The 26,725-nt window shown below is 45.4% G+C and overlaps 1 protein-coding gene across 3 annotated transcripts in view; it reads right to left on the reverse strand.

Moving 5' to 3' along the window:
- Positions 1-26,725, reverse strand: part of SORT1 (sortilin 1) — a 69,177-nt gene that overhangs the window by 4,621 nt on the left and 37,831 nt on the right. For 2 of the 3 annotated variants that reach the window (XM_059137405.1, XM_059137407.1), the window contains exons 6-19: positions 25,882-25,955; positions 22,822-22,871; positions 21,642-21,772; positions 18,655-18,799; positions 17,527-17,682; positions 15,786-15,892; positions 12,408-12,510; positions 11,921-12,089; positions 11,220-11,410; positions 6,535-6,724; positions 3,059-3,175; positions 2,361-2,469; positions 837-943; positions 405-528 (exon numbers count right to left, since the gene is read on the reverse strand). In XM_059137405.1, coding sequence (XP_058993388.1) covers positions 405-528; positions 837-943; positions 2,361-2,469; positions 3,059-3,175; positions 6,535-6,724; positions 11,220-11,410; positions 11,921-12,089; positions 12,408-12,510; positions 15,786-15,892; positions 17,527-17,682; positions 18,655-18,799; positions 21,642-21,772; positions 22,822-22,871; positions 25,882-25,955 — 1,773 coding nt within the window. The remainder of the gene's footprint in view (positions 1-404; positions 529-836; positions 944-2,360; positions 2,470-3,058; positions 3,176-6,534; positions 6,725-11,219; positions 11,411-11,920; positions 12,090-12,407; positions 12,511-15,785; positions 15,893-17,526; positions 17,683-18,654; positions 18,800-21,641; positions 21,773-22,821; positions 22,872-25,881; positions 25,956-26,725) is intronic. The other variant, XM_059137406.1, reaches the window with a different exon arrangement.

Genomic DNA, 26,725 nt, shown 5'->3' on the forward strand with positions numbered 1-26,725 from the left:
GAAGAGAAACAGAGACTATATTATTTGTACACTAAAAAATTCCTATTTTGAGGGTGGCTCAGCCATTAAGCATCTCCCTTCGGCTCAGGTCATGATCCCAGGATTCTGGGATCAAGCCCCAGATCAGGCTCGCTGCTTGGTGGGAAGCCTGTTTCTCCCTCTATCACTCCCTCTGCTTGTGTTCCCTCTCTTGCTGTGTCTCTCTCTGTCAAATAAATAAAATCTTAAAAAAAAAATTCCTATATTGAAAGTTCTGACCTGGTTTCTGGGCTGGCCAAGTCTTATAGGCATTAAGTGGCTGCTACTGGCTTCCGCGCCCCCTCTGCCTCAGTCGAATCCTGATTTTGAAAGGAACAGGAATACCCCTTTCTTGTGCTTCCGGGCCACCCATCAAGAAGTCTTACCTCATCTGAGTCGTCATGATAACCACTCTTGTGAGTGTGGGAGGCCGTGTCCAGGGCATCCACGCCATCCACACCATTGGCCTCGGCATGCTGCTGCAGCACGGAATAGCGGTGCACCAGGAACCTGGGGGTGGAGACCTCCGTGAGCCATCCCATGGTGACATGTGACATGGGGCCATGGGATATGAGATATGCCTCCCACAGGCCTGAGGACTTTCCGAGTTCTACACACTCACAGCACGAGTCACACACATGGGAGGCACAGCCCACAGTCGGCATGTAGCAGACAGAAGCTCTGAGAAGGTCTGGGCCTGATGCTTCAGGAACACACTACCATTGGCCAGTTTTCGCTAGGGGCCGGCTCAACCACACGCCCGGGGCTGCCTCTGCAGCTGGAGTTTGGTATTTCTGGCTGACTGCCATGTTCCTTACCTTCCTCCACAGACGTACTTCTTCACAATGAGCACCCCTGCTACGACTGTGACCAGCATCAATCCCACGGTGGCCAGGATGATTGGAACAGAATTTGACTTGGAGTTCTTGACAAATTAAAACACAGACAATTTCAGGTGTGCACATGCTAGGACTGAACTCAATGAGGCTGCTCCTCCCCCTGGTTTATCTGTGAATGACCTGCAGTCTCCAGGCCCTTTGTGCTTTCCCCGCCCCCGGCCCCCGCCAGACTGTCTCAATCCTACCAGGAGTGTATCACTTATGGCAGAGGGGAACCAGAACTTCAGCTGTCGGGAAGCTGCCAGAATGATCCAAACTCAGGCTCTAATATCTGAGTTACCCTGGGAACTATGGCAATGACCTAGGTCAAAGAGCAACTGAAGCTGTTCCCCACTAGCCATGTAGAGTAGTGGAGCACTTAGGGGCACAACGGGAAAGGGGAAGAATGACAACAGTGGGTCAGATAAATCTGGAACATGGTCAGTCCCTGGGAAGAAGCTGTGCCCATGCTGCCTCAGGCAGGACATTGTGTAACATGAAGACCCCTTGTTTTTACTTCATTTTTCGTATGTTTTTGCAAATAAGCCTTTTCATATTATTGCTGGAGTGGGCCCTACTTGTTTCAGGGCGGGAGATAGGGAATGTGTGTTTTCAGTGAATCTAAGAGGTGGCAGAACTGGAATCTGGGACCTGTTGTGTCCCTGGGGGCGGGAGTCCTATCCAATTACACACACACACACTGAGGATAGCTACTAGGGATGCAAGGTGAGGGTGCAGAGAAGAGGGAACTTGCTCCCTGACAAGGACACACACCCACATTCTGCTCCGGCTAAGAGCTCCTGCTCCTACCTAATCCTGCCCGTGTCAGGCCTTCATCCCTCAGAAGGCCGGAGAGGAGGGGACTGTGGATTATCTAACTCCCATTTTATGGATTAGGGAACTGGAGCCCACAGCTGACTGCCCCAGTCACACTGCTGGTCCAGTGCTTCTTTATCAAAAGGCTTCCTCTTTACCACTTCCCACATCCCAGCCAGACGGTTCAGCACTACAGAGCCGTAATCTGCCTCATAACCTGCTCCTACATCACAAACCCATTAGTACCGAAGTTCAGTTGTCTAGTCTGAGCACACTCGGCATGACTCAGCACAGAGCCCACCTAAATGAGGGCCAGGGCTCCTCTCTTCCTGCCCTTTACAGCCCGACTTCAAGTATTTTCCCTAAATGACTCTCAGCCCCCAGAAATGTCCTCAACCTGATGCTCCCAAGAATTCAGAACAATTGTATGGAATTCTACTTTGTTCCTCCACCGATAAAGTTTTTAGCATGGAGTTTATCATGCTGTGTGACCCATCCTCCATCCTAATGGTCTCCTGTGCACAGTGCAGGCCGCCTGAAGTAGTCTGGCCTCTTTGTATTCAGTCATAAAATTCTCAGTGCTGTCGCTTTGTTTCTGGCAGAACACAAAAGCCCACTGGTCCCTAAACCAGATCTACTTTACTGTACCTGCTTTTCAGGACTCAGGAAGTTGCTTGTGCATTTCTTTTTCAAGTCTTTTACTTCTCGGACTGGATTCACACCACCTTGGCATCTGTCTCCTGGAATTTTTCGGTACCTGAAAAAGCAGAGACAATTTCTTGTCAGACCCTTAGGATGTATTCCTCGTTCCTGAAAGCAAGATTTGAAAATCTGCAGAAAAGCTTCTCAAACTTCCACCCCCTTTCAGGCCTGAGGGGAGAACCTTGGGAATGTTTTGGGGATGTTCTGTGCAGTCTCAGGCCCTGAACAGCCCAAGCATCCCTGGCCTTCCCGCAGAGGCCTGCCTGCCTCTCTGGGCCACGAGATGGGGCCAAAGAACCATGGCCCAAGGAAAGCACGGTAACACACCGTACAAAAATGGGAGTGGGGGTATGTACTGTGGGGGAAGTACTGTGTCTCCTCTGGGGCAGCACTGCCCCCACACAATGGCTACTTACACTTAAACTAAGTAAAATTAGTTCAGTAGCTACACAGGGCTAATGGCTACCGTATGGGACACAGCAGACGAGAAGGCATTTCCAGCGCCACAGAAAGTTCTGTTCCACAGTATTTTCCTAGCATGCTCTAGAACACTGCCTGCATGGAGGTGCAGGGCGCAGTGAGTGGGGGCTCACTCTGCACCGCGGGGACACGGCTGTCATGACTCAGGAGGGGAGGCGCCTCACCCATTTGTTGTCAGGTGCTCCTCTCTGCCATACAGACAAAATTCCAGATCGTGGCCCTTTAGCTCTGGCTGTTCCACACATTTGGAGTCATTTTCTGGACGGAAGTAGCCAAAATCACTGTAAGAGTCCACAAATACAGTATGTTTCAGAGCTGCACAACGGCAGGGACGGGACCATCGATGAAGGTTTTATGTGGCACAGGCAGATGGATAGCCCAGTCTGTGGCTGCACAGGAACAGCCGTGTGAGGAAGGTCCACTGAGGAGGACAGACATGGAGAACACTCAGCTGGGGGACCAGCGGCTCATGGAGTAGGCCTGGTGGACTTGGGACTCTGTAGCCAGAAGCCTGGCCGAGCAGCGGCTCCAGGAAGGGAATGCCTGCAGCAGGGTGGGGACTCAGCCGAGAACTCAGACACTGAGAAACAGTGGCACCAACGACAGATCTAAACCCACAATGCTTAGTCACCATTTTATTTACCTCCAAATCACTCATTATGTTCTCTGGGTGTGTACCCTAGGGTGTGTATCAAATCCTGCCTGCCTGCCCCATTTCTGTCCCTCTTAACTTCTTAGGATCCCTGTCTCCAATGTGGATGCCTGCCTGCTTTTCATCCTATCCCATCTCTCCACAGTGCTTCCCATCTGCTCTTCTCTCTCTGCTTCCCCCAAGAAGTAATATACTGCCTCCTCTCCAAGGCTGATCCCCCACATGAGTGTCCATGCTCCATCCCTCCAACTGCCCTGGGACCTTGCTTGGCTGACCATGTGGAGGGACCATCAGGCCCACTCACCTGAGGGCTTCTCCTTACCTGTGTGTATCATCTTCCTTCCCTCTCTTCTTCTTTACTGGCCAAACTTCTTAAACAAATTATTTTGTACTTGTTCACTTTTTATCCTGTGCATTTATCCCCCCTACTACCTTGGAGGCAAATGTCTGAGGCCCCCAGGATGCACGAGTCTGGCAACCTTGGGGAGCCTTCTCTGGTCTGGCCTTCCCTGTGCTCCGCATGTGCTGCCCACGCCTGCCCATGCCCCCGCAAAGCTGGCTCACCTGCTTCTCTCTGCACGGTTTATGCCTCTGCCTTCCTAACCCGGAAACACAGACCCTTGCCTGCGGTCTGCAATTCATTCTCTTACCCTGTATCTGCTCTACCTTTGTGAGCTTAACTCTTTGTTGTAGCTAAAACTTCCAGGTTTTACCTCTCTTGACCTGTGATCCTACATTTCCAAGTTCCTGCTGGACGTCTCCACCTAAATCTGCTGACAGAACCTCAAATAAATAGAGCACTCAATACACATCATGTCCTCTCCTTCGAGCCAGCCTCTTCCACCATTTCCCTGTGTTTGTCCACAGCACTACCTTCCTTCCATTATCTAAGTTGCACATTCAGCCCGGGCCTGCCCCATCTGCACCCTCCGTACTTCTTTATCAGGATGGCTGCGACTTGCCCTCATGGCCTATCTCCCAGCACACCCTTCCTGAGCATGCCAGTGGGCATCTACGCTCGCACCACTTCACTGGCTTTAATGACTGTTCCTTCCCAGATGTGCAAAGTCAAGTCCTAGTGCTTGTCAGGGCTCAGCTCAAATGCTCCTCCTCAACAAAGCCTTCTCTGAGCCACCTCCCTTCAGCTCTAGATGGAATGGCCTTTCCCTTCTCTCAATCCCCCAGGCACTGTTTCACAGCATAATCCTGTGCATCTGAGCGTCAATAACAAACTTTTTATTGTCACTTTGCACCGCCCTGTGCACGGCAAGGATGCAACAGATGCTCGGGGGGTACACGGATGCTGCTGGTACTTCAAAGTCATGCTGACAAATATTTAGGGAGCAGGATAAGAAGAACAAAAGAAGTCGAAGATACTACCCCTCCGACAGGGGGAGAGTTATGGTGAGAATTTTAGGTGTGCAATCCCACATGTCAGGGAACGCGCCCTTTGTCCTCACAGTTACACACTTCTCAAGCACATGGGAAAGGTGCAGGCTCCAGGGCCGAGCTGCTGGGCGCACATTCCAGCTCTAACACTTCTGGCTGAGCTGCTGTGGGCAAGGCAGTGATGCCCTCTCTGAACCTTCATTTCTCCCTTGGTGAGACGGAAATGGCAACGGTCCCTGTCTCAGAGGGCTGCTGGGGGTAAATGCAAATGGCTTGGGACAGTGCCTGCTACAGAGTCAGTGCCAGGAGCTGTGCTGACTACTCCGTGCTGATCAAACATAACGCCCTCAAGAAGCTAAGAGTTTGAAGGCAGACCCAAACCTCTCTACGACAACCAAAACCCAGCAGTAGGTATCCTGCAGGAGTGCAGATGAGGGAAAGCCAGGGAAGGCTTTGCGGAGTAGAGAAGTGAGCTAAGTTCTAAAGGCCAAGTAGGCATCCCCTAAGCCTGGGGGGCAAGCAGGCAATGTAGGGAGACTTCCCGGCCAGAGGAAGCCCCATGGACAATGGCACGCAGCTCTGATGAGGCACAGCAGATCTGGAAAGGAGAAGGCTGGGGAGTTAAGATCCTAGTCTGTGTGACTTGTAGGATGAAGGCAGCCCATGAGAGTGTCACAGTCAACATCCTCTAGCCCTAGACTGACACCACAGCCATCGGAGAGATCCCGTTCCCTGTGGAAACACGGAAGGAGCAACCCTGGCCCGTTCCATGTGCAGATGGGAGCCACACCGGGGCAGGGGGTCCACACCGGTCAGACTGGGAGGTTCGCTCAGTCTCGTATTCTCGGTCACCTGCAGTTCTAGAGAATGTGATGTGGAGGGACATGACTGCTGTCTGTCTGCACTCTTTTCCAGATCTTCCAGGATTCACCTTTATTTCCTGCCAGTATGATTTAAAGGAAATGAGTTCAGGAAGCAGTACCCCTGCTTGGTGATCTGAGGACTGCCCTGCCCTTAGATAATCAACTAACTCCATGCTGGCTGTGCCACTGACCCTTCAGCGCAGATGGTCCTGAGCTTGCGGGAGTCCACCTCGATGGCCTTTAGACCTTGATGGGACATCTGGGCCATCATACCCTGACATCCCCTCCTGTCCCAGGACAGAACCACACTTGCTGCCTTTAGTCTTGCAGACAATCCAAAACCTAGCGCCACACCTGCTGAACTCAGGCTGTCAGTGTTCAGTGAGCACACGGAAGTCCAACCCCCTCCCAGCTCCTGCACTGCCTTTCCCAGTGGTCTCTGCCCTATGGTCCCCTCTCTGGGTTTCTGAGCTCTCTTCCTCCTTACACACCTCTCTCCCCTGCTGTCGGGCCAGGATTCCAGGGGTTGTTGCCAGTTGTCCAACAACTGTCTGATGTGACACCTTACCTGCCCCATTACTAACAACTCTGGATCCCTTCTCTAAGCTTCCATCTCCTCAGTAAGCAGCAGCAACTCTCCACCCTCAGGGAAGAAAGGATCTGAATCCTTTCCAGCTGCCCCTCACCTCCTCCCACATAGCAAAGCGGCTAACAGGGATCTGAGGGAAGCTGATACCAGAGGAAGTCTTCCAGGGAGCAGGGACAGACAGACGGCTGCTTGGTCACAACGTAGTCCCGACCATTCTGGCAGACGGACGACTTGCGAAGCCGTAGGTACTGCTCCTTGTAGCCCAAGATGCAGCCGTCTGCGTAATCTCCGGGGTCTGCGGAATGAGCCAGCCATATGGTATAGTCCTTCTCCTCACCTAAAGAGAAGACAGGCTGTTCAGGTCACCGCCTGGCCCCACACCTACGCATACGAGGCGGCTGCCAGGCGGAGAGCAGAACAAGGAAGGGAAACGGGGATGTCTGACTCCCGCTACTGCAGCATTTTGGAGCTGCAGACAAAAGTTGCAGGACCTGGTGCCTACTAGTGGTTGGCATCCTCTCGCGCCAGAGGAGGGTTCTTCGCCTCCCACTCCGCTTTTGGGTATTAGGAAAAACCGCATTTGTTTCACAGTGGGCAGCTGCATGGAGCCCCTCTGAGCTTTCCTCCAAGCGGGGAGGCTGCGGTCTCCCTGCTGTGTGCACCTGTGCCCCTGGTCAGCGGGAGCTGCCACAGGTAAGCGAGGTAGTTCTTTTTAGGATAAGACACCAGTTAGCCTAAAGCATGGGTTCAGTTTCACCATGGGTTGGCTTGCCTCAAACAGAAGGGAAGACCATCTCTTTCTAGACTTTTTACTCTAGTTGACTGGCTTTCAAGTAGACCACTGAGGATAGTCAAACTGGCTTCTTAAGTCATATCATCCACTCCTGGAAAAAAGACTCAAAGCCTATGGCCTAAAGACTGTGGATTAGGTTTTTATCCTTTGGGATCTGAAGACCAGCATGGAGTCTGTTAGGAAGCAGCTGCTTATCAAATCTCTTAGCGGTATTAAACTTTAGGGATAACTGTAGAGCGCCTTACGAGGGGAAAACTCATAAGCCAGCTCCTTTACAGTCTACTTAATGAATCTGGAAAATAATGACTCTCGGGCATTAAATCATATTTAAACACCCTGTAGAAAAGTAAGGTCCAAACAGAATGCTCAGGGGTCACCGAAATAACATTCAGAGGAAATGGACCCATCCTCCAATCAAAAGACAGGACCAAAATTCAACCACAGTGACTTGAAGCCTTAAGGCCTTTTTTTTTTTTTTTTAAAGATATTATTTAATTCAGAGAGAGAGTGAGAGAGTACACAAGCAGTGAGAAGAGGGAAAGGGAGAAGCAGGCTCCCTGCTGAGCAGGGAGCCCAATGCGGGGCTTGATCCCAGGACCCCGAGATCATGACCTGAGTTGAAGGCAGACACTTACAGATGGAGTCACCCAGGTGCCCCTGAAACCTTAAGTCTTAAGGTTCCTAACACACCAACAAGAAACTGCAGCTTGCAGGGTGGGGGACTTTTCTCCAGTTTTTTCTTTTATCTTCCATATTTTTCAGTACAATGTCAGCATCTTTGGTACTGGTGTCTGGGTTTGCTTGGGATTCTTTTTACCTCCTTTACTGAAGCCATTTTCTGTGCCTTTTTAACATGCCTTCCAGCGTGAAGTCACAGAACTCTGAAATGGCCCACATGGGCTCATTGCTAGCCCAGTCATCATTCTAGAGCCTCGCCTAGGGCTGACATTCAAGCCAAAACTGCGCAAAAACTTTCTCACTTGAATGTTTTTTGTTGTTGCTTTTTTTTTTTTTCTTCACTTCAACGTTTTGATTAGGGACACAATCAGTCAGATGCTCTTTGAAACACACTTTTCTCTAAAGCTTTCTCTTTATGGGTCTGCTGCAATCAAGGGTGAAAACCCCTGAAATGTCATGAAATAATTTTAGATAAATGTAAGCATGCATTATCCTTACAAGCAGAAATAAGTCCCACAAAATGTTACAGAGCTCCAACAGTGTGAAGCTATCTTCTCCTATGTGAGAGCCTTACCCACTTATTGCTGGTCTGAATTGAGATTTACTATAATACTAAGTGTTAAATATACACTGGATTTTGAAGTCTTAGAAGAGAAATATGACACACAAAACAGGGGCACCTGGGTGGCTCAGTGGGTTAAAGCCTCTGCCTTTGGCTCGGGTCATGATCCCAGGGTCCTGGGATAGAGCCCCGCGTTGGGCTCTCTGCTCAGCAGGGAGCCTGCTTCCTCCTCTCTCTCTGCTTGCCTCTTTGCCTACCTGTGATCTCTGTCTGTCAAATAAATAAATAAAATCTTTAAAACAAAACAAAACAGTTGTTGTTTGTCCTGAAAGCTTTTAATCTTTCCTTCTACTTTCAATGATAGCCTAGCTGGATATAGTATTCTGGGCTGCATGTTTTTCTCATTTAGTGCTCTGAAAATATCATGCCAGCTCTTTCTGGCCTGCCAGGTCTCTGTGGATAAGTCAGCTGCCAATCTAATATTTTTACCATTGTATGTTACCGACTTCTTTTCCCGGGCTGCTTTCAGGATTTTCTCTTTGTCACTGAGACTTGTAAATTTTACTATTAGGTGACGGGGTGTGGGCCTATTCTTATTGATTTTGAGGGGTGTTCTCTGAACCTCCTGAATTTTGATGCTTGTTCCCTTTGCCATATTGGGGAAATTCTCCCCAATAATTCTCTCTAGTATACCTTCTGCTCCCCTCTCTCTTTCTTCTTCTTCTGGAATCCCAATTATTCTAATGTTGTTTCGTCTTATGGTGTCACTTATCTCTCAAATTCTCCCCTCGTGGTCCAGTATCTGTTTGTCCCTCTTTTGCTCAGCTTCTTTATTCTCTGTCATTTGGTCTTCTATATCACTAATTCTTTCTTCTGCCTCATTTATCCTAGCAGTGAGAGCCTCCATTTTTGATTGCACCTCATTAATAGCTTTTTTGATTTCAACTTGGTTAGATTTTAGTTCTTTTATTTCTCCAGAAAGGGCTTTTATATCTCTCGAGAGGGTTTCTCTAATATCTTCCATGCCTTTTTCGAGCCCGGCTAGAACCTTGAGAATTGTCATTCTGAAGTCTAGATCTGACATATTACCAATGTCTGTATTGATTAGGTCCCTAGCCTTCGGTACTGCCTCTTGTTCTTTTTTTTGTGTTAAATTTTTCCGTCTTGTCAATTTGTCCAGAGAAGAGTATATGAGGGGGCAAGTAAAATACTAAAAGGGTGGCAACAACCCCAGGAAAATATGCTTTAACCAAATTAGAAGAGATCCCAAATCGTGAGGGGGGAGAAAGGGGATAAAAAGAGGTTCAAAAAGGAAGAAAGAAAAAAAAGAAAAAAAAAAAAAAGAAAAGAAAAAAAAAAGAAAAGAATTTTAAAAAAAAGAAAACACCTAAGAAAAATATAAAAAAGAAAAAATATATGTATTAGATAAACTAGTAAAAAATCGTTAAAAAAGAAAAAGGTAACAGTTAAAAAAAAAAATTTTACCCGAAGGCGAGAAAAAAAAACAAAAAATGAAAAAGAAAAAAATTAAATTAACCGCAAGACTAAAAAAAAATCACAGGGCAAAAGCCATGAGTTCCGTGCTTTGCTTTCTCCTCCTCTAGAATTCTGCTGCTCTCCTTGGTATTGAAACCGCACTCTTTGGTAGATGAACTTGGTCTCGGCTGGATTTCTTGTTGATCTTCTGGGGGAGGGGCCTGTTGTAGTGATTCTCAAGTGTCTTTGCCCCAGGCGGAATTGCACCGCCCTTACCCGGGGCCGGGGTGAGTAATCCGCTTGGGTTTGCTTTCAGGAGCTTTTGTTCCCTGAGCGCTTTCTGTAGAGTTCCGGAGGACGGGAATACAAATGGCGGCCTCCTGGTCTCCGGCCCGGAGGAGCTGAGACCCCAGGGCCGCACTCCTCAGTGCACGCTCAGAGAACCGCGCCCAGTTACTTCCGTCTGCCTGACCTCCGGCCGCGCTCCGAGCTCACCGAGCCTGCGACCGGTTCAAGGTCACCCCGAGCTGCGAGCTTACTGTCGGCTCTGTCTCTGTAGCCGGCTTTCCCGTTCCAATACCCGCAAGCTCTGCGACACTCAGACACCCCCGATCCTTCTGTGACCCTGCGGGACCTGAGGCCACGCTGACCCCGTGTGGGCTTTGCCCCGGGTAGCCTCTGGAGCGATGTCCCTCAGCGGAACAGACTTTTAAAAGTCCTGATTTTGTGCGCGGTTGCTCCGCCGCTTGCCGGGAGCCGGCCCCTCCCCCCGGGGTCTATCTTCCCGTCGCTTTGGATTCACTTCTCCGCCGGTCCTACCTTTCAGAAAGTGGTTGTTTTCTGTTTCCAGAATTGCTGTTCTTCTTCTCTTCGATCTGCCGATGGATTTTCAGGTGTTTGCAATCTTTAGATAAGCTATCTAGCTGATCTCCGGCTAGCTGAAGTAGTCTCGGCCTGCTACTTCCAAAACATTTCATCGATAACTCTTAATATTGCTTATATGTTGAAATGATAACATTTTGGATATGTTGAGATGATTGTATTATTATTATTAAAGTGGATTTCACCTCTTTTACTCCTATAATGCAGGGGATAGAATAATTTAAATCATACATGTGGTCTTCATTTTATTTCTCTCGTACAGTTCTAGTCCAAAGAGGGAAACTGCATTTCTGATACCATTCCACTGCCTGCTTACCCACATTCTTCAATCTTCTTACCTGTGCATTTTCTTATTCCAGCTAAAAGAAACGAAACTGAATTGGTTATTTAGGAAAATGGGCTTATAAGTTTCTGGTGGAAAACGTCAAAGGAGGTACTCACAGTTCCTTTCAAGGACATCTTTAAAATCAATGGTGTAGGAGACCCATTGGCGAGTCAGGAAAGATTCTGTGAAACCCCAAATGCTGATATTCATGGACCGAGCTCCAGGTTCTGAAGCGAGGCCAGTAAAATAGATGGGCTCCCTGGTGAACATGTAGGTTTGCCAGCACTGACCTTCATCTGTGGAGAACCTGGAACCACAGCCAGAGAACAACTGTTTATTTAGGTGGTGGCTTACTGACTGATGATTATATTAATTTTTAATGCCTACAGTTAATAGGGTGGGTAAAAGGGATTCATTCAAAGAGTAAAGAAGAAAATGTCTTTATAAAATTTTTCACAAGAAGGCATGGGCTTCTAAATAAATAAACAGAAATTACTTTGTGTAACTTATACTTAAGGAGTCAACTTCCACCCAAAGTGCTAAAACGCTGTGTAAGATTCTTGTGGAGAGAAAGAAGAATATTTTTAAAAAGTGACAAAAAGTGTTAACTAGAGGAAGTCAGAAGAAAAAGCAAAGCCACTGAATATGGGTTGCAATCCCTTTAAGAATGATCCCCACAGTTCTGTAGAATGTACACATTTGAGTCAGGGTCTGTAACCAGCTCCTCACCCCCCCCCCCAGTTCTCCCCACAACTAAAAAGCATCCCACAGTCGCCCTCCGTGGAGATAGTGTGGGTGGAGCAGAGCTCATGCATACTTAATCACATTGATAGGATGGCTGCTGTGCTCAATGGCCACAATGATGCCTCCGGAATCCAGGATGGTGTAATAGTGGGGTCCTTCCAGCATCTTCGTCCAGGAGTAACCCCCATCATCTGAGATGTATACATCTGGGATCATCACTGAAATGGCATCCCCTACACTACCTGCAACACAACCCAACTTATCAGCAAAACCCAGCAACGGAACGGAGGGGATTTAGCGTTGAGAGAATGATTTTCAATGAATTTACCCTATTTCCCACCATGTCTCTTGTAACAGAAAAAAAGATCACAAAATTTGGGAAAGGGAGAAATCATGTTTCTCTCTCTAGGGAAAATCCAAAATACCATTATCATGTCAGAAGCTCTATAAAGCATGGTAAGAGTCATGGCTGATGGTTTTCTTAAAGGAGTCAAGACTGGGACTGAGTCTCAGCGTGCTCAGCTGATGGTTCCCAGGGAGATGAGAGGAGGGCTGCTTACCGTGGGCAATGACTATGCCGACGGCCTTAGGCTCCGAGAGTGGGGCCATTGGAACGTTTAGCTTCTGGGAGATGCTGTAGGAAGCGTGAATATGAAGGCTACACTGTGAAAAGAAACCAAAGCTTAGATTAAAATCAAAGATGTAATTTTTAAGTCATCTCACAGACCCTTCTAAGGAAGCTCTGAACTGAACCCAGACTTCAGTGGGATACTCTTTTAAAAAGTTGGGGTAAAATACCATAAAATTTACCATCTTAGCCACGCATGTTTAAATGCGCAGCTCAGCAGGGTTAAACACATTAACAATGCTGTGCCACCATCACCACTGTCCATCTCCAGAGCTTTTTCATCTTGCAAAACTAAAAGTCTACACCCATTAACCAGTAACTCCCAATGCCCCGCCTCCAAGATCTCCCGACCTTCCAGAATGGGAACCACCATTCCACTTTCTTGTTCTATGAATCTGACTATTCTAGGCACCTTACAGAAGTGGAACGGTATTTGTCTTTTTACGACTGGCTTATTTCACTTGGTGTTATGTCCTTGGGGTTCATTCATGTTGTAGTAATTTCATGTTGTCAGGATTTCCTGCCTTTTTAGGGCACAGTATTATTCCATGGCATGTATATAAAACATTTGGCTTATCCATTTAGTGGTCTATGGACACTTGGGTTGCTTCCACCTTTTACCTCTTGTAGATAATGTTGCTGTGCACAAGGGCATACAAATTGCTCTTCAAGACCCTGCTTTCAATTCTTTCGGGTATATACCCAGAAGTAGTATTGCTGGATCATATAGTAGTTCTACGTTTAATTTTTTAAGGAACCACCATACTGTTTCCCATAGTGACTGCACTATTTTTCATATCCACCAACAGCGCACAAGGGTTCTAATTTCTCCACATCCCTAATAATACATGTTATTTTGTTTTGTTTTTGATAGTCATAGCCATTCTAATGTGTGATGTGATCTTTCCCTGTGCTTTTGATTTGCATTTCCTTAATAATTACGATGTCAAGCATCTTTTCATGTGCTTCTTGGCCATTTGTATATTTTCTTTATTGAAATGTCTATTCAATCATTTTTAATTTGGGTTGTTTTTGTTGTTGAGTTATAGTCCCAGTGGGATATTCCTTTTTTTTTTTTTTTTTAAGATTTTATTTATTTATTTGAGAGAGAGACAGTAAGAGAAGACACAAGAGGGGAGAAGGTCAGAGGGAGAAGCAGACTTCCATGGAGCTGGGAGCCTGATGCAGGTCTCGATCCCAGGACTCCAGGATCATGACCTGAGCTGAAGGCAGTTGCTTAACCAACTGAGACATCCAGGTGCCCCCAGTGGAATATTCTTGATCCCAAAATGCATTATATATTTGGGAGCAAATTATGCAATTATTTTTTCATGTGCAATGTCTTAATTTATTTTATTCCTGCATTATATGAAGCCTGTGATCAATATTTAAAGCATGATTCCACACAAATAAACTTCATGAACACCTGAAATATTTCAGGTACTGTACAAGATGTGGTAGCGATTCAAAGTAAGACCCAGTCCTGCCTTTAAGAGAGATTTCTGAGGGGCGCTGGGGTAGCTCAGTCAGTTAAGCATCTGACTCTTGGTTTCAGCTCAGGTCATAATCTCAGGGTCCTGGGACTGAGCCCTGCATTGGGCTCTGAGCTCAGCAGGGAGTCTGCTTGAAGATTCTCTCCCTTTGCCCCTCCCCGCACATGTGTACACACACTCTTTCTCTCTCTAAAACAAACAAATCTTTTTATAAAAAAGAGAGATTTTACAAGAAAGTTAATGCTTTAAAAGAGGTCTGCATTGGATAAAATGTTCATGTTATATCATATATTTTACTGCAATAAAAAAGAGGTTCAAGCAAACTATTGGTGAAATGAAAAGGAAGGATTAATCCTATTTTTTAAAAAAAGATCTTATTCATTTATTTGAGAGAGAAAGTGCTCGCAAGAGAGAGCATGAGCAGGGGGAGAGGGATAATTAGGCTCCCCGCTGATCAAGAAGCCTGATATAAGACTCGATCCCAGGACCCTGGAATCATGACCTGAGCCAAAGGCAGACGCTTAGCTGACTGAGCCACCCAGGCTCCTGGAAGGATTAATTCTAACTGAAGGTGGGCAGAAGGATGGTCAGGATTTCTACTAATTCTACTGACCTGGGGGTGGAAAATCAGTCACAATTTCCCCAGGAGTCTCGTGGGCAAGGCCACAGTGGTAGGGGTGCATGCGGGGTGTTCAGGGAGCAGCAGAGGGCTACAATAAGGAAAATACCAGTGAGAAGATGGACAGTGACAATGAAAAGGCAGGAGAGAGCCTGACAGGGAGGAGAGGACCTTCATTCACCAGGTCAGAGGCACAGCATTTATTCACAGGCAGAGGGGAAGCCTGATGTGTCCTGAGGAGGGAGAGGCGTGGGACTGTGAGGGGGGCCCACATCAGTCGAGAGTCCACTGCCTCAGCCAGGTTAAGGCAAGGCCACGGCACACGGATTGGAAAAAAGGAGAGGGGAGAGAGGCTCACAGCACTTAAGAGTACAGAGAAGGAGAGAGAGAACTGAGGGGGGTACAGGTACCCTACCTCACACTGTCTGAGGTTCTCAAACAAAACAAAAATCCCACCTACAACAGCAGAGTGCCTATTAGCCACAGGTGTTCTGAGGAGACCTTGGGAACCACCAACACTATCACTTTTTGAAGAAAACTCCCAGGGTTTCCCCACGATCCTCTCAAACTCCCTAGGAGTCAGATACAAAGCTTTTTTCTTTTCTTTATTTCTTGCCTGTCAAGACCCGTCACTCCTGGAATCTGGGATCTCCTGGAGCAATGCCCTTCTATCTCTACTCTTAGCCTCTCCTCAGAGGGGTCAGCTCTGGCTTTCACACCTGCGATGGCACAGCGTCTCCAACCATACCCGCCAGCCACATGGAGCCCAGGCAGAGGGGAAGAGAATGTCAAGTTCTCTTCCATTTGTTTCTGGCCAGCACGGCTTTGCACTGCTCATGAATGCTCATAGCTTCATGAAGGATTCTTAAAGTCTCAGAGCTGCCATGCTGACTCCTGAATGATCACAGGCCCACCTTCTGCTCTGTCTGCATTTAGCAGTTTAGTAAGACACAAAATTTTAGCCTTCAGTTTTTTTTTTTTAAGAAGACAAACAATCCACGGTATTTTTGGCTTTTTTTATAGTTCCTTTTCCTGCATTCTAAGTTCCTTTCATATCTCTCATTTCTAAACTTTGGGCTTGCAGCTGCAGACCCTAATCATTTACAAAACTTTGTTATTCAAAGGCCTGGCACCCATCAGAGCAGAATGGAATGGCTGCCTTGCTCCAAGCACATAGGACACTTGGGGTAAAACAAACCTCATTCTTGTTTTTTGCTGTAGCATCACATTCACTATTTTCAGGCTTCCTCAAATGCTTCCATCTTCCTCCTTGATCAAAAGTGATCATAGTCTGGATGGAATTATCTGAATGGGAGAAGAAGGACACTAAGTCTGATACACCGGAAGCGTCTTATGGAATTCAGTTGATCATTGCATCTCTCTCCTGAGACTACACAATACCATTACAAGTCTGGAGGCCCACAAGCTTGTGACATCCAACGGAACAGCTCGGTGCTGGTGGGAAACTGATCCAGAGAGCACTCCACGATATCTGAGCAAGGCTTCCCACCTTCCTAGGACTCAGCTGATGACAGGAATCATCTAGACTGATACTCTTGAAAAGATACCTTTTATCTCCTCACCAACAAAACAGGCTGATGTCCATTCTCCTTGCTTGCTTGCTTGCTTGCCTGCCTTGGAAGTAAAATCTACAATGGGAAGGCATCCCACTCTTTCCTCAGAGAAGGCCAGGATACCAGGCTTGTTTTAGGGACTCTCAAGATCTGAATGGGATTTGAATGTATGAGTGTGAGTGGCGTAAGAATTCCTAGTTTCTGTCTCTCCACTACTCTGTATCTGACCTCTTGTACTTTTTCTTTCCTTTTTTCTATAAATCTCTTCCCTGTTCTATTTTCAATGACATGAACTATTGCAGGTTTAAATTCAGAGGCAATATGCTTTGAGATATCCAACAAAAATCAAACAAGAAGGCAAATGAAGGACAATTCATTTAGTCAATAAACATTTATTGCGTGCCTACTATGAAAACTGCTGTAAACCCTTGAGACTCTTTCAGTGAACAAAACAGGAAAAAAAAAAAAAAACCCACTCTTGGAAATATACATCCCAGCAGGATCAGACAGACACTAGACACTGTAAATAGGTAAATTATATAGTATGTGAGACAGTAAGTGTATGGGAAAAATCCGTGAGGAGGGGAGGGCAGACAAGTTTCCAATGGGATACCCTGGGCAAGTTTTCATTAGAAAGCAACATATGAGCATAGATGGGAATGGGCACGGCATTAGCCTTGCAGCTCTTTGAGGAAACAGAGAACAGTGCCTGCACATCTCTAAACCATGTGTGTGTGCAGAGGGCTGGAGTGACCAGAATGCAGTAAGTAGAGGGGAAAAGGGTGGCAGCTGAGGTCAGGGAGGAAACAGGGCCAATACTGATTAAGACCTTGCAGACCACTACAAGTAAATAAAATTTACAAATAAAAACAAACAATGCCCCACCTCCTACCAAAAAATAAATACATATTTAAACAAAATCTTAAGAGCCTTTTTATACTATAGGGTGTCTTGTTTATTTGTACAACTGGGCCTTAGCAAGGTGAGCTCTGCAGAACTACTGAGTAAAGCACAAGAGAAATACTGGCTAGCTATAGCTGTGCTCTCTACCAGGAGAAAAGCAAGCAGTGGTTCAAACTCAGGCTCATTCCCCTAGTCCTGAAGCTCCCTATATAGAAAACTTATTTTTTTTTAACACTTACCCTAAACAACATAGAACTCAAAAAGTCTTTCTTTTTACCTGCTGTTGCTTTACTTCTTTTTAATCCTGTTTACCATAATTTATATAACATAAAGAGTCAGAATTTACATGGATAGTTTTGCAGGCCAGGTAAGCAACATTACTACGGGATCAGAACCATTATTCTCCCCCACAACCTCAACTCCCAACATCTTCAGGAGAAGGACAGCTGTACCCAGACTCACCTTCTGAGAGCACACTTGTTATGTAGACCCCACGGAGGGAGGTCACATTGGTAAAGTCTGTCTCGCCACCTGTGGTGGTGTAGAGATGTCGGTCTAAAGACTTGGAGTAGACAATGCCTCGATCATCTGAGGTAAAGATTGTTCCAAATCCGGTATCTGAAATAGGCAAACAAACAAAAACACTAAGTCTGGGAGGGAACAGAGGGAAAACAAGAGTCCAGCCATACACATGACTGACCGCAGTACGGACTGTGTACATTAGCCAACTGTCTCTCTTCATGATGCAGATGCCGACCTGAGAATTAATGATGGTTTGATACTCGTGATTTTCATGTCCACCTTTAATTCCAGCACCCAGCTTGTTGCCTGGAGTATGGCAGATACTGTTTGTTGGATGGATTAATCAGATGCTATAGAAAAGACCTCCCCAGATCTATTCTGGTGGCAGAGGCAACGCCTTTGGATTCATATCATACATATCTCTAAATCTTCATATTCCAGAACAATGCTTCTCAAACTGTCTGTGGTGAAGGATCAATTTTTTTAAAGTTTTATTTGTTTAAGGAATCTCTATACCCAGTGTGGGCCTCGAACTCACAATCCCCAGATCAAGAGTCAGATGATCTTCTAACCGAGCCAGGCAAGTGCCCTGGTAAAGGATCAATTTTTAAATTTCTACTATGGCACAAACTGATCCTTTGTAAAGTATAATAAAAATCAATCATAAGAAGAGTGAAGTACAAAAGATAGACAAAATATAATCCACCATTTTTTAATGATTAGATTCAACAGATATAAAAAGACTTGGTCAAAGGCTATAGGAGTTTCTCTATGTATGCCTGCTATTGTTTTCTGTGCTTACTTGGTAACAAACAGTTTGCAAACCAGTGTCAGTCCTCTGACCATTCTTTGAGCAGCAGTGCTCCAGAATAAACCACACTACAGAGTCAAAGCAAGCAGCCTTCCTAACAGAGACTACATATTCTCTGTAAGACAGTATATTCAGTAGGACACTAATAAATACCTAGGGGTAAGAGAAAAAGTCAACATGTAAGAAGGAAGTTCAAAGTCGAACTTGAAGCTTACATCTCTGAGCATTCAAGGGCAGGCCGCTGAAAGAGCTCTTACCTCCGGGTTCATCGACATGCATGAACACCATGTCATCATTAGCTGCTAGAATAGAATAGAACTGTTCCTGCCCCACAGAAGGTAGCTGGGCCATGCTCCATGTGTCCCCTTGATCTGTTGACACATGAATCCTTCTTGTTGTATCCTGGAACAAATGCCAATATTTATCTTTTTAATTTTCTGCCAAGATGCCCTGTGCAGGGACATGAATAGGAACCTTATTATTCATAATTATGAGTATCATTATCCATTCCCTCACTAGGTACAACTGTTATAATTGACAGGTCCCAGTACCAGTTAGCAAAGCAATTTCCAACCCCTAGCAAAGTTCCAGGCCATAGAACAATCCATTCTATTATAACAAAGGTTATCTTGGCTTCCTCTTTGGCTTCTTCATTCTGGTATGGCCCTGTAAGATATAACCTTCCCAACCTCTGACATTCCCATTTCCTTCAACAGAGCTAAAGGGGTGATGGGGCCATCTTAGTTTGGCTTTATAGGCATTCACATATGCTTACTCAGATAATTCTTAAAATGATGACTGCTGCACAGAAGTTTGGTTTCTTTGAGATAGTCCTGGCATAATCCAAAGAACTAGATAATTAAGAGTCTAAAAAAGGAAGATGAAACCCATGCTTGGGAGATCACAGGGACGTCAAGATGTGACACGTCTCCTCTTTAAGGAATAAAGGTCTGTGAATTGCCATAATGAAGGTCCTGCACAGCCTGGGAAGTGGCCAATATAAGGGAGCTGATCAGGAGGTATTTATATGCTGAAAGGAGTCTGTTAAGAAGGCAGGTAATACCTCCTCTCTGAGGAACAGCTTAAAGTACCTACTAGACACAGTTGGCCGGTGCACAAGAATTAGTCCCAGTGCCTTCTAATGTTAAACACTCTTGCAAGTTCAGTGGCAAGTGCATTTGACTTACTTCTCTAGCTCACACCTGGAAGTTCACTTTCAGTCTTACTGTTGCAGGTAAGAACTAGAATTCAAAAGCATACAGTAGGGTGGTGACCTGGTAGACTAGCGCTACACCACAGGAGGCCCCCTCCAGAGTGGGCCAGTCTGATTTCCACCACAGTTCCATCTCTCGGTGATCCTGAGCAAGTTACTCAATCTCCTCAAATACAAACTGAGGCAAGAGGACCTGCTCCCAGGTTGCTAGGAAGATTCTGTGCAACTGCTGGAGGGAGTTATGTGAAGCCATTGTGTCTATTTCCCCATCTCCACTCCTATTCTCTCTGAACCCACTGTAATCAGTCCATTAACCCCAGTCCTCTGAAGAAACTGCACTTGTCAAGGTCACCGACAATCTCCCCTTCGCCAACTAAAGTGGGTCATTCTAAGGACTGCTCTAATCCCACATCTCAGCTGAGCTGCACACAGCTGATCACTCCTCCTTCCTGAGATACTTCCTCCACTGGGATTTTGTGGCATCCCTGTCTGATTCCCCACCTCCCTCTCGGTCTTCTTTCTCATCTCTTTCCAACCCTTCAGTGTCACTGGGGTGCTCCAGCATGCGCTCAGTCCTCCAGGAGATATCATCTAGTCATACAGCTTCATATACCATATAATCTGGAAAGACTCATGCCCAAATGTTACTCGACATTTCCACTTAGGTGTCTAGTGAGCATGTCATACCCGAAGATGAATTCTTGACTTTTCTCCTACAAACTTAGTTCTCTTGCCATCTTAGGAAATGGTCATTCACCCAGTTGCTCAGGGCAAAGATCTAAACTTATCTTTGGTTCCTCTCATTCCTTCATAAACCACATCTAATTCATCAGCAAATCCTACTGGCAATACATTAAAAATACATCCACGATCTTACCACTGCCTCACTCATCCACATTAACAGCTACCATCTCTCTCCCTGCTGTCACGGGCTCCTAGCTGCTCTTGGTACTTCCATTTTTGCCCGTCAGGCTAATCTACACCTACCTACTCTGTCGAAACAGAAGTCAACTTACGCCATTCCCCCACTTACAGCCTTTCACAGCTCCCCAAAACATGAAGAAGAAAACCCAAGGTCTTGGCCCATAAAAGTCTTCTCTCATTTGACCACTGGCTCCCCTTCTTTGGATCACCCTTCTCTGTGCTCCAGCCATGCAGCCATCCTCACTTTTCTTCAATATTTCCAGCATGTTCCTATCTTTGTGCTTACTGTCCCTTCAGCTAAGATGTACACAGAACTATGCTCTCCCTTCAGTTGGGTCTCAGCCCATCCAAGCCACCTGATCTAAAACAGGACTACTCCAGCATATTCTAGTTCCTTACTCTGTTATAGATTTCTTCGTAGCTTTAATCACTACCCAATATTATGTCATATTTATTAGTTTAGTATCTATCTAACTCCCTACTTAAATATAAGCTCTGGGAGCAGGACATTTATCTGTTTTGTTCAATGCTATATTCCTGGGGTCTAGAACAGTATCTAGAATATAGCAGGTACTTAATTAATGTTACCTATTTCTATTATCATTATTGGATAGTGAGCAAGTGGATTGCTTTTTTTTCAGGTGTCTGTGTCTGAGTAAAGTCCAAATTCTGGGGTTGTGGGTATTCATATGGTGACAATAGGCTAGTATGCAGAGCCCAGAAGAATCAATCAGCCTCTAGAAAGAATTACCTCCAAATGTTAGTGAGACTAAACACTGCAAAAAGGCAAGAAACTCTGCTAGTACTAGTGGTAAAAGGGATCCATTTGAGACATATTTACAGAAATTTCAGAAATGCCAAAAGAGGGCGCCTGGGTGGCTCAGTGGGTTAAGCCGCTGCCTTCGGCTCAGGTCATGATCTCAGGGTCCTAGGATCGAGTCCCGCATCGGGCTCTCTGCTCAGCAGGGAGCCTGCTTCCTTCTCTCTCTCTCTCTCTGCCTGCCTCTCTGCCTACTTGTGATCTCTCTCTGTCAAATAAATAAATAAATAAAATCTTTAAAAAAAAAAAAAAAAAAAAAAAGAAATGCCAGAAGAGGCAACACTCACCTTATCAGCCATCACAGAGGCAAATAGGAAACGTCCCCCAAGACCAAAAGAGTAGATTTTCACACCAATGGTTTTGAAGCTTTTCCCCAAGTCTGAAGTTCTCCATAATTCCAGTGCCCCAAGGTCAGCTTCTTAAACAAGACAAAATATTAATTAAAATTTCACATACTGGTGAGCCCTCAGTCCAAAACAATTGTTTTAGAATGTTAATTTTATAGCTAAACAATTTTTAATTCTATGCTTGTTAATCAAGTGACAATGTAAAATGACATAGCATTAGACATAGGGAATTCACATTTGGGTTTTAATATTGTACATGTGAGGTTCTGCACTAGACAGAACGAGAGAGTTTACTTAATTCAAACACAGTGTTGCATAAACAACATGTCACGGCCACGGCATCCTGTTTTGCTTTCTTCATGGCACACTTATCTTTTTCTATTTTAAGTAGTCTTGTTTGAGTTTTTGGTTTTCTTGCTGATCATCTAATACCCCCTACTGGAACTCAAGCCCCATAAGAGAAGCTTGGGTGTCTTGTTCTCTCCATCCTTAGAAAAGTGAATGGCATATTACAGCAGGTGTGCAAAACAGTGAATAAAAAAATGAGCTGTTGAATGAATAAATGAAAGACCATGCTTTCTGCTTTGAAATGGTGCCATGGATTGGAAAGCTGACAATATCACAACACAACCTTCATGCTCTTTCGACTTGTTATTGTTTGTAGCCTAATAATTACTTTATGTAAATACATTGCTAAAATTAAGTACACTGCCTCTCTGTATAGCTCATGTTTTTATTTGATCTAGGCTCAGTACTTTTAAAAATTTTTAAATCCTTGACAGTTATCTTAGCTATTAAAACTACAGGAGAATAGAAGGATCTCTGGTGTTTCTATCTCTTACAACCCAGAACATTCTACTGTAAATGGACCACAGGACATTCTTTTTTTTTTTTTTAAGATTTTATTTATTTATTTGACAGACAGAGATCACAAGTAGGCAGAGAGGCAGGCAGAGAGAGAGGAGGAGGCAGGTTCCCCGCCGCACAGAGAGCCCAATGCGGGGCTCCATCCCAGGACCCTGGGATCATGACCTGAGCCGAAGGCAGAGGCTTCAACCCACTGAGCCACCCAGGCGTCCCGACCATAGGACATTCTTATTTGGAACTAAAATATACTTACTGCAGGAGCCATTTGCATAGGTGGTAAAGAAGATGGTGTTTTCTGATCCCCTAAAGAGAGGCAAAGACAGAGAAAAGACACGGTTCAAGACTGCTGTCAACGGCAGTCACAAAGCTCCAAGCAAGCTTCTAGTGATAAGCTCCATCCATGGGTGCCAGGCGAAATGGCCTTCTGGGGAGCTGTATGCCGGACTCTCCCAGTCATACTGGTCAAGGTGCCCCCCAGCCTGGCCCAGGATTTTGCCTGTCCACTACTTCTCATGAACTCTTCCAGCTGGTCAGACTGGTCTGTTTATACTCTCCAAATCTGCCTCTTACATTTGCTATTCCTGTTTCTGGCTTGAAATGCTTTTTTCTCTCCTATAATCAGATCTAAGCTCACAGTCTTTAGGCTCCAACTGAAAATCTAGCTCTTCCGTGAAACTTTTCCTGGCACTCCATCTGGAAAGCTTCCTTGCTGCAAATTTCTACAGCAGAGATTCTCAACTGGGGGTGACTTCACTCCCCAGGGGACATTTCTGATTGTTGTAACTGAGGGATGGGGAGTTGTTGCTAGTACCAACGGACAGAGACCAGGGGTGCTGCTAACCATCCTGCAATGCTAGGACAACTCCCTCACAGCAAAGAACTTTCCAGTCCAAAATGTCATGAGTGCCAGCGGTTGAGAAACATTGTGTTCTAGAGCACCATGCCATTCTGCACCAGCCATTTGGCACTCCTTTGTCTCTTATTTAATTATTTTAATGAACAGTGTACACCTCCCTCTCCTACTACATTATCGGGTTCTTTAGGACAGGTATGAAGTTTTATGCTTTGTTGTTTCCCCTCAGAACCTAGTTCAATGCTTTGCATGTGCTAAATAACTTAGTTCTTTCATCTCAAATAGACAGCTAGGTCAGAGGTTGAATTATTTAAATTCTATCTTGGAAAGGGAGTTTGTAGGACAGTAGGTTCAGAACCTGGCAGTACTTTTGGATGAGCACCAGCACAAGGGGTGGGCTCTGAGCATGTTCTTTCAGCACTTCAGGCTGTCAACTCCTAGAAATCAAAGATCTAAAAGGTGTGTAAATAGTTATCAGCTGTCCAATTATCTTATATTTAGACACTAATCAAAGAAATGTAAACAAACAAAAGTTAAAAAAAAAAAAACCCTATAGAGGATACAAAATACCACTTAAAAACAAATTTTAGGGACGCCTGAGTGGCTCAGGAGGTTAAGCCTCTGCCTTAGCTCAGGTCATGATCTCAGGGTCCTGGGATCAAATCCCGCATCGGACTCTCTGCTCAGCATGGAGCCTGCTTCCTCTTCTCTCTCTCTCTGCTTACTTGTGATCTCTGTCACATAAATAAATAAAATCTTTTAAAAAAAAGTAAAATAAAAATGAATTTTAGGGTTTTTTAAAAAGATTTTTAAAAATTTTTCAGTAATCTCTACACCTAACATGGGGCTCAAATCCATGACCCTGAGATCAAGAGCTGCACACTCTACCAACTGAGCCAGCCAGGAATCCCTAAAGGTTTAGCTTTAAAGATGAGTTTTCTGTTTGCTTCTTTTGGCTTTTTATTTGAGATCTAACTGACAAATACCATTGAGAGTGCACACTGCAGTGATTTGATATACATGTATCATGGTGAGTTTTAATGAACGAAACTTACTACAGTCTTACTTGAGCACATTCTATATACTTTAGGTCCACTGAGAGTGAAGCAACTTGTTAATTTAGTTCCTTTAAAATTACTTCCTTCCTGATAAGACCATATAAGGCACAAACACAATTCGTGAAAATACACAGACCGAATGCAGATGTAGCCTGTGTCCCAGAGCGCGGCAGCACAGACCTCATTTTATTAGCAGTTTCTGGGAAAAGGCCACTTGAAGCAATATTTTTTTAATATTTTAATTTCAGTAGATATATTTGACAATGTATTACACATCTCCCTGAATCCCTAAGTAGAGGACATTAACTATTAAATTCTTCCCTGGGACTATGGGTCATGTTCATGAACATCAAACATCTGACACTGTAACACAGTGTTCCCATTAGAAGTTACTGAGCTACGTGGGCTCTCTTGATCCGGCACAAAAGCAGCACATCCTGTCACGGCCTCTCTGGTATGGCTGCTTTTACAGCTCTCCTGCCTCTGTGTTGCTCTCAGCACTGGCGTCTCAAGCTGGCCAAGCCGGTTGCTAGCACTCATACCCCCCCCCCCCCCCCCCCCGACCTCAGGCACCAATCTGCTCTCCACAGGGAAACTAGATGCAAATTTGCTGAAATTAGTCAAAGAGAAAGAAAAGACTCTAAACAAGGGTGGGAGCATAATCAGAATTGTGGTGGTATGAAGGTTTTTAATTCAATTCTAGCTCCACCATCCCCCAAACTCCCCCCAGTAAATCTTTCACAAAAGGGAAACACCAGAGCCCGGCTTAAGCCACTGACTAAGCCAGTTTTGAACAAAGGTGACCCAATTCCCAAGTAAGAGCTCCTCAGCTGCATCATCTTAAGCAGGGAGGGGTGTGTGTGTGTGTGTGTGTGTGTGTTTGCAAGCGCGCGCACGCGTAAGCTGGGGGGTGTCCCACCGAGAGAGGGAAAGGATTTTTGGTGCATGCACAGGGTGACTCTAGTGCTCTGGGTTTCTCCAGGCTTTCTTCCTGACTCCTTGCTACATTCCGCACAGCCGGAATGGATCCCTAGGTGAGGGAATATAAATCTGGCCACAGAGAAGTATATAAGTCCCAGGTCAGAGCTGTGTGTTATGCTATTCCACCTGATGTCACCTTTTATGGAGAACAAACCTTTACAGGCAGCAGCTACTCAGTCCTGCGCCCTGTTTTACATTTTATATCCTAATGCTTAGTGAGATTAAGGATTCTTTCCCAGCAGAATCAGAAGTTCCTCCAGGTCAAGATCTGTGTCATGCATGCCCCTTCCCTTATGCCCCTCATGGCATCCTGAAGATTACTTGGCACATAGTCAGTGCTCAGTACTTAATCCTGTGACTTCAGGCAGCACTGTCGGGATAGGGTTAGGGCGCTGCACAGATGGAGTCTTCTGTTACTCACCATTTGGCCAAACATACTGCTTTGTGGATTTCTTCCCATTTTCCCCCAAAATCCTTGGACACCCACAGGCCATTCTGAAAGATTATAAATGACTTATCAGAATTCCAGCTTTGTCTTGTGCAGCTGCTTATATGACCTTTAATAATTCATATCTAATCATTTGGGACAGTAAACACACACACTGAAGTTCCATCAAGCAGCCTGCCCTCCATACATACTTGGGTGATGGGGGCCCCTTCAGGGTTTTGGAAATTCAGAATAACAAATGCTTATGGAGTGCCTACTGTGTGCCAGGCACTGTCCCCAGAGGTTGCACTAGGGACACAAAGACAATATATTCCCTGTTCTTAAGGAGCTCAGGGTTTAACAAGAATAGTGGATAAGATTTTGATACAATGTGGTAAGTTACGGAAACACTGTGTCCAGGGTGAGAATAAGGAGGGGAGCAAGGATGCTTCAGAGACAGTTTGTGAAGTCAGCTGAACTACTATTAAATAATGAGCAGCGTAACCATAAGAAGGCAAATGGGGAGATGGGATGTTATTGCACAAATACACAGTAGTACCAGCTGAGGCCAGAGGGGATAAAACATCACAGCGCCAGCAAGGAGTTCAAAGCCTTCAGACACTGATGGAGCACAAATTCCAAGCTGAGGAAAGAAGGGGCTCATGCTAGGGAGAGATGTGAAGGCCCTTGGTTTTACTTTTTTTTGAGAGAGAGAAAGAGTATGCGCACACACACGTGAATATGGGATGGGAGGAGTAGAGGAAGGGCAGAGGGAAAAAGAGAATCTTAGGTTCCATGCTAAGCATGCTAACCCCTGACACAGGGCTCGATCTCACAA

Source organism: Mustela lutreola, chromosome 10, assembly GCF_030435805.1.
Source record: "Mustela lutreola isolate mMusLut2 chromosome 10, mMusLut2.pri, whole genome shotgun sequence".
NCBI classification, from domain to species: Eukaryota; Metazoa; Chordata; class Mammalia; order Carnivora; family Mustelidae; genus Mustela; species Mustela lutreola.